Source organism: Xyrauchen texanus, chromosome 42, assembly GCF_025860055.1.
Source record: "Xyrauchen texanus isolate HMW12.3.18 chromosome 42, RBS_HiC_50CHRs, whole genome shotgun sequence".
NCBI lineage: Eukaryota > Metazoa > Chordata > Actinopteri > Cypriniformes > Catostomidae > Xyrauchen > Xyrauchen texanus.
The window spans coordinates 8,761,171-8,779,081 of record NC_068317.1 but is presented as its reverse complement, the minus strand read 5'-3'; the positions used below and the strand labels follow the sequence as shown (position 1 = coordinate 8,779,081).

The 17,911-nt window shown below is 41.5% G+C and overlaps 1 protein-coding gene across 2 annotated transcripts in view; it reads right to left on the bottom strand.

Annotated features, from left to right (window-relative positions):
• The window catches only part of LOC127634982 (cytoplasmic protein NCK1-like), a 64,144-nt gene that overhangs the window by 19,985 nt on the left and 26,248 nt on the right, over window positions 1-17,911 (bottom strand). Inside the window, exon 3 of one of the 2 annotated variants that reach the window (XM_052114765.1) lies at window positions 7,685-7,928. In XM_052114765.1, coding sequence (XP_051970725.1) covers window positions 7,685-7,910 — 226 coding nt within the window. In that variant the 5' untranslated portion in view covers window positions 7,911-7,928. Of the gene's footprint in view, window positions 1-579; window positions 2,130-7,684; window positions 7,929-17,911 lie in introns of those variants that run through there. The other variant, XM_052114766.1, reaches the window with a different exon arrangement.

Genomic DNA, 17,911 nt, shown 5'->3' with positions numbered 1-17,911 from the left:
CTGAAAGTACAGAAAAACAACAACTTCCTAGTACGGGAAGAAACTGTAGGCTTCCAAAATCAAACTTGATTAAAGCTGCATTGTGCTCAGCAAGAAAATTCCAGTAGAGTGTAACAGGAGAGTTTGTGTGCACAAGCAAGTGTTGAAGTTCTTTGCACTGTGTTGATTGCAGTGTGTGTGTGTTTGGAGCAATTACAGGCTTTTCAGAGTCCTGCCCGCCCAGCTGCTCCACTAACAGAGACCGAGAGAGAAAAAGAAAAAAAAACATTTCCAAGCCAACTATTCATTTATATTTGGTTTTCAAACAAATCAAGAAAAATGGAAGTGTGTCCAAACAGCAGAGACTTCGAAAAAAGGAGGAAAGACGTGCATGTGTGTGTGTGTGTCTGCATGTGTGTGTCTGTGTGTGGGGGTTAGTGACAAATTCCCACCCAGCTCAGATGGGGGAAAAGCATTTCAAAGTCTATAATCCTACAACTTAGAACTTCAACTAGCAAACATTTCAGAATGATGACAATTTTATACACTTACAAGACAATAATGAGAAAGAAATGGAGAAAAAAAAGTGCCAAAACTCACGGAAGATTTGTTTGAATAGGTTAGCCATATCCATTTTGGGCTATCCCGGCGAGTCGGCACTTCCCTCTGCAGCTGTGCAGTTATTCCATGTGAAACACCCACCAGTGAGTGAACTTCTCCCTGCCTGATCCACTCAAACTGCCTGACCATGTGACCAGTGTAAGCCAATCACAGTCAATCCCTCCTGTACTCTGACTAGTCTGTCCCCCTCAAAACACAGTTTACTCATGGCGCCTATCGTGATTTAGTACGCAAGCATGACTGCCAACATCTGCTTTGATCCATTTTTGTTTAGTTTTTAACAGACTCCAAGGTTTCATATTCACTAACAACAGCATGTTTGCAAAGAAATGTACAGTTAATATGCACACAGCCTGTTCACGCAAATAAAATAAAAAACAAATACAATCAAAAACTTGGAAATGTACCATGGTAGTACAATGGTATCATTTAAGCAACTTGTAAATACCATGGTACACAAATATCTCAATAATATACTATGTTAAAGTTTGAATTTAGAGAACTCACTCTATGTAAAAATGTCATAGCATTACCATCTGATCACGGTACTGGTGACACCATACTTTATTTAAGTGTGTTAACAGATGCTTCAACGTCAATGGTTTGTAATCACCGGACCCCAAAACTTAAACCAGAGACAGAACTGCTACTTCTCAAAAGTATTGGTATACAATTTCATGTGGAAAACAGAAACTCCTTCGAAAGCACAAATCTAAATCCTTGAGCAAAAACAAATGTAGAAATTTCACACATTACCTTTAAGCAATACCAAATACCTGTAGATATCCCAAAATGTTCTGTGTTTTTCAACCAAATGGTTTCTAGGGGTTCAAAAGGAGTATGATTTGGAGTGAGTGGTTATAGCTGAAGCCAGTATAAAGGCAGACACTTCTACTCTCAGGCAATCTGTGTACTGTGGACAACAGTGCTGTACAGTAAGAGCATCTAGAGGTGAGGAGATGATATATGCAAACACATACATACAAGTGCATATGCACCCAGAAGATACAAGTTACTTAGCAAGACAAAGCTCAAAAAGAGGCTGCGTGAAGTCATTTTCAAAAAAGCCACAAAAACAGCGATAGAGAGATACAAAAGTTTCATTGTACACCTTCAGACATAAGCCCCACTTCCTGTTCTTGTGTAACGAGAGCGGTGACCCAACCTCCAACTTATCTGTGTAATTCAGATGCATCTAACAATCATAGTATCCATAGTTTTAACAATGATATTTGTAATAGTTCATGGTAACAGTTAAAACCATGCATGGCTCCACACTACCATGTTAGTAACTATGGTTACTATATAAAGAACTATGGCATCTTTGTAATGGAAAAACAGCAGTCTAAATGCATTTAGAAAGAAACTACCATACAGTGCAGTTATTGTTACTGCAGTAAATCCATGGCACATTTTTGTAAGTGTGTGACGATCAGCCAAATCAGCTGAGTTACACACAAACAAGACGGGGAACTGATCTTAACAGAGAGAGAGAGAGAGAGAGAGAGAGAGAGAGAGAGAGAGAGAGAGAGAGTGTGTGTGTGTGTGTAAAAAAGTCTATGTGCTCTTAGTCCGATCCTGTTGTGCAAGACCTTGAGTATAAAGTACATCTGCGAAACAATAATCCACATGAAATGTGTGCTCCACAATCAAGGCAGTCTACAAAGTTCACTGAACAAACATCAGGCTTCTTTCCAGTGCCATACTGGCTACCTATATACCTGATGGTAACATCTACTTCCTGTCAGGTGACAGGAGTTCTAACATTTCTTAAAGACATAGGATATATTTCTTCAGGAAGTTAAAGGTGCAATCAGTGATTTCTGAGAAACACTGTTGATATTCAAACTCAACTGCCAAAACAAACACACCCCTCCCGTCAGTGCTCCTTTGGAAACTCCAAATTCAGTAAGCTGCTGCTGCTAAGATAACTTGCAGAGAAGATGAGACTGTTTTACGCACACCAGCTCTAGACACTCACAACTCTCCTCTATTAAATCTAACATCACAACAACAGCATATATGGATTCTGTGAAACATAGCAAAATTTATGTTACCCGACAATCAAGAAGTAAAAGAGCAAATTCTGCATACGTCTTCAAGCCTTTTACCTCTCTGAGGTCTCTCATCCGCTGAAAAGCCTCACCGTTGTTGACGCGGCTCCTAGACTTATAATCCTTTTTTAGTTTTTCACTCTTCTAATGAATTTCCCTCTCGCTCTGCCCCCACCCCCCATCCTGTGCACACGCCAGAATCACCCCGTTGCTGATTGGCTGGAGAAGTGTTGTGTGGATCGGTCTGATCACCTTTGTTTTTGTCCCATTTACAGAGCGAGGGCTGTGTACAAATATTCGTCTTTTTTCCTGCCAACACACAGAATGGACCGCTAACAGGAGATATTTGCAGAATTTTACAAAAAGTTTATTGTATTAGAATTACTGAGTGCACCTTTTAAATGAACAAAGGGAAACATGTACACCATAAAATATACACTATGTTCAGTACTTATATTTGTCAAATGTACAAGTGTTAAGGTCATACATGTCTCATATATGGCATTGCTACAAATGTTGTGATTTGAGAATTAAAAGTGACCTACTATTTGTTTTCTCGTTTTCTTTGTCAGTGCCGTTTAGAATGTGAAGCTTTTCGCATTAAAGTTTCATTACCGAGAGATAAGAGTTTTGAAACAGACAATTCCGTGCCACATTCAAACTGGTTTCGCAATCCCTGTCACGCTTCTCGATGGTTCACAAGGGCATTTAAAACAGTCTGTTTGGTTGAGACGAGTCTGTGAATTACCACACCTGCTCTGCCCTCGTGCTGGTAGGATTAAGCTGTGTTGATAACTGACCCATAGCGCCGTTTCATTCCACTTTTGAAGAGAGCAAAATGTGCTCCAAAAATATACAGATGACAGGAAAAGGCTCATTTATATTCAAGAGGAAAGCACTATCCAATTGTTCAGTGAAACGTTGCGATCCCCTGCCATCCTATGTTTCAGAAATAAATTGTCCAAATATTTATTAGAGACTAATAATGTTCTATGCATTACCACCAGAGCTGAAACAATTTTTACAACTATCACAAATGTAATATTAAGACAGATGATGAACCATTAAAATGTGTAGTAAAAACAGATGAATTGCCAAAAAGCCTTGGGAGAACATTACACTGACTATGATGATGCATTCATTTCATGTTGACTTTCCCGATTTATTTTTTTTCCATTTATCTCCCAATTAGGCATGCCCAATTCAAAAATGTGCTTTTAAGCCCTCGTGGTTGCGTAGTGATTCTCCTCAATCCGGGTGGTGGAGGACAAATCCAAGCTACCACCACGTCTGAGACCATCAATCCGCGCATCCTATCACATGGCTTGTTAAGCGCGTTGCCACAGAGACATGGACCAAATATACTTATATTCAAGATCTATTCTCTAAAAGCAAGTCTAAATATCTTATATGCTGCTTCTCAGGTGAATGCATCTTTTTTAAAGGCTTTTTAATATTATATTCAACATTCTCAGATAACAGTTTTATCTTCTGCAGTATAGCTGCTAAAGAAAATATAGGTTGCTTTAAATGAGTTTTAGATATTTTTATTGGAAAACAATCCAAAACAAATCAAAAACCTATTTTATTGCCATGTATAATGGGGTGAAGACTACATCTCTCTCACCTTTCTGTTCACGTCAATACATCTTTAACTCACAAAAAAACAAAAACATCTTGTATTAATAAAACAATTTTCTTCAAGATAAGAAATGCACAGTGACATATATTATGATTTAATAAGTCGTGAGCCATCGCGCTATAATCTAGCTTTAGCAACTGCGGGCTCGAGGGATGAGCGTCCCCGTGCCAGAGTGTGCCTCAGCCGGTGCAGTTTCAATCTCATCCCTATATATCAGGACATATATCGCAGCTCATAGAAGAGGCGCTGACCACAGAAAAATGCCAGTTTCGGAGTTTGTAGTTATTTACATGATCTGCTTTCTTATTATTTGAACTTTAATAAAGCTATAACGCATTAAATATAACTGCATTTAAGGTGTCATGCCGGAATGTTTCCTTTAAAGAGCTCCGGCTCTGCATGTTCCACAACGAGCGTGCTTCTGTATTTACTTGTTTTGTATTTTTGCATTATAATTCCCTCATACTTTGTGATGTACATCACCTGAAGATGTTTGGAAAGTTTAGAGTGCATCTGTGTTTCTTCCTCTCATCAGTCAGGTGAACTGCAGTGCTGCTCTCACTCGTCATCATTAGAGTTTAATGTGATCTCATGTTACGTTAAATGAGATCAAACGACTATTCGATGATGACATTTTTTTCAACAATCTTTTATCGGCAAAGTTGTTGATAACATTGGCTAATAATTAGATGGTGATTTAAAGTAATATATATGCATTATAACATGTTTAAATTCTGAATTAATGACCCTAACATGCTACACATGGCCATAATATGCACCGATTACACTGTTATTGTGATTTATGATGACACATATACTATTTCAAATATGAGTGTAAATGTCACATGAGCGAATGGGAACTTGAGAGTATTTGAGTAGATTTCATTCCTTTTGTAGACTAATAAAAAATAAATTGCATGACAGTGTTGGAAAAATGTCTATAAACAACGATCATACAGATGAAGGTACATTTCCAACAGCTCTAATAATAACTCTACACGCCAATGTGTTCACTGATTTTGATTGACCGAACAAACAAACAAAATTAGCTGACGGCCTCAAGGTAGGTGGAACTCCACACATACCGATGACATGGATCATTGGCAGTAAGAAGGTGTTTAGTAGGCAAAAACATGTTCTTTCTGGCCTGATTTTGTTTTAAATTATGTCACATCCATTCATTCTTCCATTTCGTAGGAAGTATATTGAGGCCTTAATACTCCAGTGATTGGATTTAACCACAGGAGTATTAAGGCCTTGATATATTTCCTAAAAAAAAGGAAGCGATAGTAAATGCTGCCTTTAAGTCCTTTTTGGACCTTCTGATTTCTGGTCACAATTCACTTGCGTTGTATGGACCTACTGAGCTGAAATATTCTTCTAAATATCTTCATTTGTGTTCTGCAGAAGAAAGTAATTCATACACATCCGGGATAGCATGAGGGTGAGTAAATGATGAGAGAATTTTCATTTTTGGGTGAACTATCCCTTTAAGCTACAGGCCTGGAGCAGCACCGATTGTGCTAAAGTTAGTAGATCAGGGGTCATGGACATCCTCAAGTGTTGCAAGCATGTGGTCTAGTCTGGACAGGAACAAGGATCTAATCTTTCAATCTCCTCCATTTTTCTTTGTCTTCCTTATCTCCTGACATAAGCCCTCAAATTCCACCGTCACAAACACTTCCCACATCATGCACAAGTGAAATCTCCAAAATGCAACAGAACACTACAAATGTTATGACCTTTCAAGTCGCTGAATATATTCAGCATATATTCTGGGTGAAATTGACAAAAACATATCTAGGTCACTTTATAAAATGATAATAAAAGAAATTATTTACTTTGCATAAAAATAAATGAAGCATATTCAGGACCATTAAGAATTTTTGCATTGTGACATTATATTGATGATAATCAAGCACATTTTCTCATGAAATTACTTAATTATCTTAATGCGTGTGGATGTTTTGAGTTGTATTTTTTATTCCAATGTTTCTCAGCGGTGATTCACATTAAATTGTCATTATTGTAATAGTTACGTTTCCTTTTAAAATGAAAAGAATTACTGTTTAACAAATATTTATTTCATTTAAATTAGCATCAAGCAGTAAAAATGCTATCATGATTTACAAATACGTAAATGCAAATAATATATATATTTTTAATAAAATTTTAAAGAATAAAAAAAACAAACCCACTGTACTATAACGAGAACTGGAGGAAATTATGTTCCTAATTCTCAAACAAATAATGTCACAATTCAAAAAATCTTAATGTTCCTGCAAATAGAATTTTTAGACTTGATTTTGGGATGAAATATGACCCATATTCTTTCTTCACAAGTTTTGTGAGAATAACTAATCAGCACAAATGTATGCTAAACTACACAGATTTTACAATAAACAAAACATGGACAAGCCACAAACAAAAATTAGCAGTTCTAGTAGAATGAAGCATATGTAGTAATAATAGAACACTATAGTATACATAAAAGCATAGGTTTTTAGCAAATAAGTACATACAAGAAAAGTCTCTTAAAATGATTTCCATACCTTCATTGATCTCAGTCAATATTTGTGCACAAGCAACAAAAAAAACCGATGCAATCTTGTGTTCCCCAAGAGTAAAAACAAACCAAATCAAAGATTTGTTGCCTTGTTTACAATGCAAAGCAAAAGACATCTACCATACCTGAGAAAAAGGCAGTGAAGATGTATGATTATTCTAGTAGCAAGCAGCAAAACCCAAGAGGTTTCTCAAATGAGGTTTGTTAAGTGCAGTACATCTTCCTTTGTTTGTATCACTAAGCATTACTGTGGTCAAAAGCAAGGCTCATCAGGAAATTACAAAACAACTTCTGCCCTACATGCTAAACCACATAGATTACCCAATTAGAAACAAAGAAATCATCTTCTCAAGCCGAAGTGGATTCACATTATTTCATGAAACGACTTCCCCATTCAACAGGAACCGTTTACCCAAAACAAAAGATTCAGTCATAGACGCAACCTCGTCGTTACATATCGAGGTCGGCCGATACGGATAACCAAGTTGGCAGAAAAGGCAAATAACTGATTAATTGGTTTATAAAATGCATTTATTGAATGTTATCACATTTTCTTAGTATTTCTTTACTGTGTTCCAGATGTTTGTTGTGTTGTGTAAACAAATAAATACAGTTTTTTTTTAAATTTCAAAAAATTGCACATCAGCTAAATAACTTCTTTTGAATTCCATATGAAAACAAAGTCATTTTTAAAACAACATGTGTAAATAAACAATGATAATTCACATTTTCAGGTCCAACCATCTGCTTAATCTACGTTCAACTAGCAACAGGGACATTCTTGGACAAAATAATCAAGTAAATCAGAAGTTGTGGCTTTACCTAAGGTGTCTTTGAGGTTCTTGACGATTGATCCTTTCCTGGCACTGTTCTTCCTCTCTACGTAGTTCGATGGCACGAAGCCCGTCTTGTTAGTAGCGTTGCGGACATGCCACCAGGACTTGGAGTCGTCCAGAAGCCAGAGACGTTCATTCTTCTTAATGTCCAGCTCCTGGTCCTGCTGGGCCATGTAATCAAACTTGGCGATGACAATCACCTCTTCCGTCATCTTGGATTTGTTTCAACACTGGGGAAGACAATCATTGATCTGAAGTTACATAGTGGAACTGGCTTTTCTCAGTCAAGTGAAAACACTGATGAAAAGGTTTTGGTATTTAAAATGAATCGATCATCCACAAATGAAAATTCTGTCATTTACTCAGCCTTCAGTCATTCCAAATTCGTTGCCATGATTTTTCCATGGAACACAAAACAATGAGAAATACAATAACAGTTTATAGTGACCTTGACGTGATGGATCTAAAATAGCAATGCTATATTACAACATTGGTGAATTCTTCTCTGCTGGCCTAACATTCCAAAAAAATATATATTTTTCCTCCTTTCATTCTCAATCTATGCATTTTTAATCGCTTTCCACTCTTAATCTACAAACAAATAGAGAAAAACTAAATTTTTATCCAGTCAGAATTTATTAATTGATGCTTACATGCGAAGTGTGACAAAACTGTTTCACAAATCACAAACCCGATGCAGAGCGTGAGTCTGGGCTCCACCCCCTCAGGCCTTCAGAATTTCCACAGAATCCCTCAACAGTGCAAATGAATGAGCAACTAATGTCAGACTGTCAGATTCATCAGCCAATGAGATTGATTTATTTGTTCTTGGTGGGTGTGATCTTTAGGATTTGTCCCAGTCGAGGCCTTCTAGCTGACCTTGAGTGGCGCAATCACGCTTTAAGTGATGTACGTAATTTGAAAAGTAGTGCTGCGTTCCATTCAACTCGGAAAGTTGGATTTTACAAATTTCTGCTAGGAAAAGTGCAATGGATGCATCTTGAAGTCAGAATTATAACTTGTAGGCTCGTGCAGAAATTTTCAACTCCGATTTCGACCGAGATGCAGGGGCATGATGTCACAAACATGTAAACACTCAGAGAGATGTACAAAGTAAGTGATAAACATTCACTTTATTAATTAATATTGATAAATGAGTTTGTTTCCACATTACATGATATTAAAGCTGGTTTAACAAATGCCTGCAGAAACAGATGTATAAAACATTATTATCTCTTTTGATAATTGTGCACCTGAAGCACAAATGCTAGCGCTGCAGCATTGTTTATCAGTTAGGTTGCTAGGAAACATAGCACTGCAGCATTGTTTATCAGTTGGGTTGCTAGGAGACATCTCAAATGAGAGTCAAACCCTGCTAAGCTAGTGGGAGCTTGGCAGTTCTGAATATCAGGGAATGGAATGCATGTATGGTTGGAGATATCAAGTAAGAATATCCCATATCCAACTTGCATGGAAAGCAGCATAACCATGTACCCTGACAAATGAAATGTATTGCTAGCAACATTAAAAATATTAATAATCAAATATTATTAGATAGATTTTTCAAGTATTATAGACCTCCTTGATAGATTCAAATGAAAAATTATGATTTTTAAATGTCTGATAGGGAGACGTTCATTTCACAAAACATTCATGCTGTAGTTAAAATTAGGCTTGCTTGAGCATTACGTGTCAAGTTTTGGCTTTCGTGAGTGGACATGTTTTTTAACGCCTTATACCCGCAGGGGGGCGTGGGCGGGCCGTGGGGGCGTGTTTATAATTTTATTACATTTGTTTTATAACAAATATTCAATCAACTATCATAAACTATGCATCATTTGATAGCTAAAACACTCAAGAATCACGTTCTGAACGTGTTTTTGCAATCAATACACCAGAGAGGAAAGGGTTAAATTAAATGCTGACAGACCGACCCTGTAAATATGAACAAAATGAACGGCAATACTTATCTTTCATCTCCTATGGTTCAGATCAGTTCGGATCGAATCCAAGAAACACCAGCATACATTTCAATGTAAGGGTCTACTCTTCAAAATGCATCCCACTTTTTAATCCAAAACAACAAAAAAATAGGGAAAAAACGAAATATCCTCCTCAGTTTTCATGAGCGCTTCCAGTTAGAGTAATCCATCATGTTCACTTTCAATGAAATATCGATTCTAATTTGTATTCCAATGTTCAAAAACCATCTCTCCCCGTAGTTTGGACTGTTTCCGATAAAATGAGCCATTCCCTGTTTCTCTCCTTCAATCACAGGCTCTGTAATGACCAAAATATGAAGGGAGCGCAACAACAGGCTGCGGGACCTGTCACTCTCGCACCTCGGTTTTTGACTGGATAAAAGCCACCCAATGTCTGGTCAGCAAAATTTTGATGGATGGGAGTATTAACCAACTAAAACACAATTGCAGTGATTGACAGTTTGCTTAGTTTACCTCAGAAGATCTGTCTAATACATAGGTCTAATACAAGTGCGTCCACTCGTGCGCTCTTCGTCATTTTACGCACAGCGCGCACAGTTTTTACCATTGTTTTGCTACACGGAGAGAGCACGGTGTCGAGTGTCGATTCGGCTGAAGAGGAGATGTTTCTCCATGGACTCGATCCCGTATTAGATCGGTAAGTTGAAACACATCGTCTTGAGTTTTTATGGTTATGAAGTATTGGCAGTTTTTCTGTTCATATCATGTTTTTGATTATAAAATGACTAGCAAAGACACGAGGCTACACGAGTAGCTAGGTGATAGCTGTATATTATACATAAAGACATAATATTTATATCACACACACACACACACATTATATTTATGATGCATATAATATAACAAAAATATCTTTATCTTTATCTTTCCTGTCTTTCAGTGGCTTTGGTTTCCAGTTGGTAACAAACCTTGTTAGTGACTGCCTTGGATCAACATAAATACTGTAAATACTGTAATTGCTTTTTTTTTCTTTAGTAATTGGATATTTATTATAATTATCAGTTTATTGTAATTTATTTGAGTAAAAAACACTGTTGCAATTACAAATGTTGTTTTCTTTTTATATAATTTATTAATTAGTTGTAAAACGATCACTTTTGAAATGCATACATGAAGTGAGTTTTTTTTGTTTCACTGTTTTTGCTATCAGAATTGTTCAAAATAAAGAGTATTTTGTTAAAATGTTAAAATGTTGTGCTGAAATCATTTTTTCTTGTGTGGTTTGATGAGCAGAACAGTTCTGAATTGATATACATGTATGTAGTATGTAGTGTTTACTCCTTATGTCATTTGGTTACCAGATGTCCATTTGGAGTCTCCAAATGGCCTTTTGGAAAGGACGCCTAGACTTTCCCTGAATAAAAGCTTACAGAAACTACATTTTTGGGAGTATCATCTTCAAATTTGAATCAGAACATGGTCAGACATTCAGTTTTATCTTTACGGTGTTTTCAGGCCTTTAACATAAAAGTCTGATACATTTTTCCCTAAATGAAGTTCATTCATAGAAATCATGAGTCACTTTCATGTAAATTTGACCTTGTTTTACTCTGTTCCTATGCTACTTTTGAATTAATATGACTCTTGGGTAACAAAGTTTCAAGTGTCTAGTTTAAAAAAAATATCAGAGTTATGAATGTGGACCATATGGTTTAGGAGCTACAGACATTTGTATTTGGGTATGTCATTTTCAGAAAATTCTCAAAAATAGGGGTGCTGGTTAAGAGGTTAAAATGTCAATTGGTATTACTAGTTAGCTGCGACATAATGTATGATGCCCAAAGGCATAGTGTGTCTTATTCATTGTGAAACCGTGTTTTCGTAATGGCATGAATCACTGAAGGCAACACAGAAGGACTTGACTTTAAATGCATGGCCTGCCACTGTATTACAACAAGAGCAAACTGGAAACCAATACGTCAAAAAAAGCACCTTTGATCCTTACGTACATGGCCAAGAACTGTCATCAAGAGCAGGGTGATGCTGAATGGCCTACAGGGCTTGGGACAGCAAACCTGCCTGTCAGAATAGATTAAAATCATTGTTCACCTTCTCCTGAACATCTCCAGGTCACAACATAGGTTACCTACTTTCCCAAGGTCTTTGGACTCATGTTTTTATTAGCTATGATACACAAATTCTGTCGGGCGACAATTTGCACTAAAGGAAATTACTTGAAATCAATCCAGTTAGTAAACTAGATTATGAAACAAACATATAGATACATAAGATATATAAAAAAAGCACTTGTTGGTGTTGAACTTTCAGGGGTCACGCGCTAGCCAAGCAACCATTGAGATGACTGGGAATGCTAATGGGTATCTATTAGACCTGCTCAACATAAACACAATTTAACAAAGCCAGTTCTGACTGCTCGTAATGATTCTGGTCCCTTAACGGTTCCATTCACGATTCTTGCTAGTGCTTTTTAGGAAGAACTTTTTGTAAATAAGAAATGCAGCCCTAAGCAGCGTGTTAAGAACTGATGAGATGTAGAGCGGAAAAAGTGCACATTAATATATTTTACTAATTCTCTTTTTTTTTTTTTTTATAAAATACCGGCAATGACATAAAAACTTGTACACATTTAACTTCACATTTTCATATCAAAGGCCATCCAGCAATTACCCTTTAAGATTTAAGTCTCACAAGTCTTTAAGTTGAACTCAGACACCCCCCCCCCAAAAAAAACAAAATTCTTCTCCTAAATTTTTTTTTATTTTGAAACGTATAAATACATGAGCACTGACATAAGGACTGTAGTCATATCAGTAACCTTATAAAAGTGGTTTTATTCTACATGGGGCAGGGTCCCCTGATGGGGGCTGTCACATTAGAATCACATGACCAGCTGAATACTACTCTCTTAATCTCAGAAAAGTATTATTATTATTATTGAAAGTCTTATTATTGGACACATTCACTCTTGGATTAAATTAATTATGGCTGAAACAACCATGTACATTGGCATCTGTAGCTGAAAACTATTGATTTTGAATGATGCTGCATCCACACCACTAGGTGTCCCTGTAAGTCCAAGATGACACCAACAAAAAGTAACTACCGTAATTTCCGGACTATAAGCCGCAACTTTTTTCTCACGCTTTGAACCTCGCGGCTTATACAATGACGCGGCTAATATATGGATTTTTCCCGCTTTCAAATTTTATAAAAAAAAAAAAAACATTCTGTGACATGCTCAGTTTTTTGGCAGCGTGAAGCTTTCATTAGACCAATGAAATTGCCGAACGGGTTAAGGTCAAAACAACTTTTTTGTTTACTGTTTAGATTAAATCGAGCGCTCAAACTTCCCATCATTCTGATTACGGTAGTCATTTTGTCACCCTCACCATGGCAAAGACATGGAGAAACGCATATGATGCTGCTTTCAAGTTGAAGGCGATTGATCTGGCTGTTGAAAAGGAAATAGAGCTGCTGCACGGGAGCTTGGTCTTAATGAGTCGATGATAAGACGTTGGAAACAGCAGCGTGAGGAATTGACTCTAAAGACAATTAGAGTTGCAAAAAGACAACTAAATCTGAGGCTATTCAACTCCGACACCGAAGGAGATGACTTCAGTGGTTTCAGTGCACAGGACGAGGAAGATAGTGACCAATGACTTTCTTGGTAGGCTACTGTTTACTGCAAATGTTTTATTACAAGCAGTGTGTGGCAGCGGGGGCGTGGTCAAGCACCCGTCCGGGAGAGAAAAGCTGTAAGGGCGCTTACACCTGCGCTAAATTATGTCTAACACCGGTGTCTCTCTCCTGGATGCCCCCGCTGCCACACCGTGTTTCGTTAAAGCCTATTTATTTTTGTTACAAGCCATGTTTCGTTAAAGCCTGAGTAAAGTTCATTTGTTTCAATGTACCGGTAGGCACCTGCGGCTTATAGACAGGTGTGGCTTATTTATGTTCAAAATAATATTTTATTTAAAAATCAGTGGGTGCGGCTTATATTCAGGTGCGCTCAATAGTCCGAAAATTACGGTAAGTACACATAACACAATAACAGTTCAGTTCTCTTACGAGAGGTTCTCTCGTATTGCATAAGCTAGCTTACGCTACGGGAAAGATTAATCTTTTCTGAGATATTGAAGCCAAAAAATTATCCTTAATTTTTTTATCCATTGTCAACGCAGTGCGGCAGCTGCAGACCTTGAGCGGGCTAGCTAGCGAGCTCATAGGTTGCTCTGCGGCAACTGCTGCAGCCTATAGACGAGCTTGAGCGAACTCGCATCCAATGAGAGGCGTCCGCGCGCTCACTGCAACAAAGCCCGCCAAAATGGGCGTGACTAGAGTGCATATAAGCGTAGTTCGTAGGCTGGAACCCTGATTTTCATCTCTTCAGCGAAGCTCTTCGCATCTCTGAACTGGAAGCCGCGTCGCCGTTCGAGGGGCATCAAGCAAGCGTGGACAGCGCTCGAAGAAGCCGGCCGTCTTCGCCACCTTCAGCCGTCCTGCGAGCTACGCCATCCGGCGACGTATCCTTTTTAAAGCAAGCTAGTTCTTATGAACTTCACAAGAGTTCGAGTGTCTTTTTAAAGATGCCTCGCTCCACTTGCGCCTCATGCCGCGCCCCTCTCAGCACCGGAGACCGCCACGTCATCTGCGCTCTCTGCCTGGGACTGGGGCATGCAGAGCTCGCCCTCGCTGAAGGCGGATGCGATCTCTGTGAGGAGCTTCCGATGTCGACCCTGCGGGCTCGACTCGAAGCGCTCAGGACCGAAGCCGCCGTGCCGCCTTCCATTCAGCCGCGCAGTAAAAAGCGCCGCTCTCAAAGGCTGCCGGAACCAGTGGTAGAAGCGATTGCCTCGCCGGAGCCCCTCCCTCGAGCATCGCCTTCACCCTGCTGCCATCTCGGACGAAGAAGCGGAGGATAAGGGCTGTTCCATCATGGCTTCGGACAGCGAGGAGTGGTCAGGCTCACACGCCTCCTCCTCGGCCCAGGAATCCAGCAGGACCGGCGCCGGGTCGAGGGGAACTAAGCGCCTCCTCACACAGGCCGTCGACCGCCTCGGGCTCGAGTGGTCACCGCCCCTGAGCAGGCTCCCAACAGACTCCACGCCGCACCTTTGCCCGCCCTCCGCGAGATGGCGGTCTAAGCTGGTGCTCCCGTCTAAGGCCTGCAGAACTACTTCCGCCTGTGTTGGCCGCGCCTATACCGCCGCCGGCCAAGCCGCATCTGCTCTGCATTCCATGGCCGTCTTACAGACAGAGGCTGTTTCAGATCTGACTAGCCGACTTGGGAGAAGCTGAACGCACTACGCGCCGCTCTCTCTGTCCGGTCTCTTCGGTTCCGCGGTGAGTGGCATTGTTGACCGTTTCTCGAAGCCCAAGCCATGAATCTCTTTCTGCCTCGTCCGCTAGCTCCTCTGCAGGCCGCCCGCGTGACCAGCCTCCTGCACGAGCCTCTTCACAGCGCCCAGCTCAACAAGCCAGACTTCTCAGCGTCGACAGGGCGGCCGCCCTCGATCAGGCTCAGACAGCCGCCGCAGACCGCCGCCCCTGCGGGCCTCGGCCTAAGATTGTACTGAAACCTGAGCAACCGAAGTCCTCCTAGCGTTGTTGAGAAAGCGACGGCTCAGTCCCGCCACGGCGGACCACCGTCAAAGCTTAGCCCCCTGTCAGTCCCCTTCTCTCAGGCTACTGCAGTGGTGGATTCAGCAGCCAACAAGCCGGTGATACTACCCGTTTGCCTGCACTCAAGCGCCGTTTTCACGGCGACCCAAAGAAATCTTGTAAAGAGTAAACATGCCTTATGTGTAGAAAATGTGCCCACAATCCAGTGCTCACCCCTACACACAAGCATTACACATCCGTGTCCCTATCAGAGCACACTCACATAGCGGTTCACGAACCGCTCGAGTGTTAGAGTTAATAAGCGCGCCCACGAGCCCGTCGCGTGCCCCTCCTCTGCCCGCTCTGTCACCACGGCCAGCTGTATGTAAGTCCCGTATGCCCCCTGTCAGTCCCCTTCTCTCAGGCTACTGCAGTGGTGGATTCAGCAGCCAACAAGCCGGTGATATTACCCGCTTGCCTGCACTCAAGCGCCGTTTCCACGGCGACCCAAAATAAAGCCTTATGTGTAGAAAATGTGCCCACAATTCAGTGTTCACCCCTACACACAAGCATTACACGTCCCGTGTCCCTATCAGAGCACACTCACATAAAGCGGTTACGACCGGCTCGAGTGTTAGGGTTAATAAGCGCACCCACGAATCCGTCGCGGCGCCCATTCTCTGGCCGCTCTGTCACACGACCAGCCTTATGTGTAGAAAATGTGCCCACAATCTAGTGTTCACCTCTACACACAAGCATTACACGTTCCGTGTCCCCATCAGAGCACACTCAAAAGCGGTTCACGAACCACTTTCGAGTGTTAGAGTCAATAAATGCGCTCCACGAATACATCGCGCGCCCATTCTCTGCCCGCTCTGTCACACGGCCAGCAAACACTTCTCTGTATGTAAGTCCCGTGCCCGTGGCTATGCTTGCGCATCACTTAACAGGCGTGACTCTTTCCCCATTCACCTCAATCGGAAGTCACTCACAGAACAGCCTGTCCATGCTGTCTGCGAGCAGTCCAGCATAAGCACAGTAAGCGCGCTCACACATTCTGTTCAGCGGCTGTTTGCGGCAATCAGAGCGATTTGGCCATTCACCCTCTAACATTACGCTTCAAAGCGTGGGAAGATATTCCAGGGATATCCGAATGGGTGTTAAGCACAATAAAACAGGGCTATTTGCTATAGTTCGATCGCCGTCCTCCTTGCTTCAGAGCTGGCTCGAAACTACTTTGGACACGGAAGCTAGCGTGCATGCTTCGTTCAGAAATAGCAAACCTTCTGTGCAAAAGGGCCATAGAGAGTGCCGCCTCCCTGAGCGAGTCGGGGTTTTACAGCCGTTATTTTCTTGTCCCCAAGAAAGACGGCGGCCTCAGACCAATATTAGATCTCAGGGTTTTGAACAAAGCGCTTGCAAAAGACCGTTCAAAATGCTTACAACCAGCAAACTCCTCGCGCATAATGCGCCAGGGGACTGGTTTATTTCTCTCGATCTGAAAAATGCATACTTTCAGATTCAGATAAATCCACTTCACAGGCCATTCTTGAGATTAGCCTTCGGCGGCCAGGTTTATCAATACACCGTCCTTCCGTTCGGCCTGTCCTTAGCACCCGTACTTTCACGCGAGTGCATGGGCCGGCGCTCGCACCCCTGCGGAGTCAGGGTTTCGCGAATTCTGAACTATTTGGACGATTGGCTGATTTTGGCACAATCACATACGGAGCTTCTGTCTCACAGGACAGCTCTCCTCAGTCATCTGAACAGTTTGGGTCTTGCAGTCAATTGGACCAAGAGCTCACTACAGCCCAGTCAGGCAATTTCCTTCCTTGGAATAGAACTAGACTCAGTGGCAATGATGGCTCGCTTATCTACACAGCGGCGCGCGTGTGCAGCGACTAGCAGCGTCATTTCAGATGAACAGCCTCACACCTCTGAAGAAATTTCAGAGAGTGCTAGGCTACATGGCCTCAGCCGCAGCAGTACTTCAGCTGGGTTTACTGCACATCGCCCGCTTCAGCATTGGCTAAACACCCGCGCGTCTCGCCGGGCTTGGGCCACAGGCCGCCAGCCCATCAAGGTGACTCAGACCTGTATTTCAGCTCTGCAGCCCTGGACAGTGGCCGAATGGTATCAGCGGGGAGTGACAATGGGAGCTGTATCTCGCCCGAAAAGTCATCTCGACAGGCAGCGTCCAACACGGGTTGGGGCGCGGTCTGCGAGGGCTCTCCGGTTTTCGGCCTATGGTCAGTTCAGGAAAAGCTCCTTCACATAAATTGTCTGGCAATGATAGCGGTCGAGTACGGCTCGTGCGCTTTCTCCCGGTCATTCAGGGTCACCACGTCCTGGTCCGTTCGGACAACAGATCTGTGGTATCCTACCTAAACCGTCAGGGCGGTGTCAGATCCAGGAACCTCTTCCATCTGGCGAAACGCATACTGAGTTGGTCCCAGTGCCACCTGCGCTCGCTGAGGCGGCGCGCGTGCCAGGCCACCTGAGCGGCGGCCCGGACAGACTGTCCAGAGACAATATTCCCCCAGGGGAATGGTCCTGCTGCGCTCAAACAGTCCAGATGTTATGGCACCTATTCGGCAGAGCGGAGATAGACCTCTTTGCGTCCAAAGAGAACTCTCACTGCCCAATAT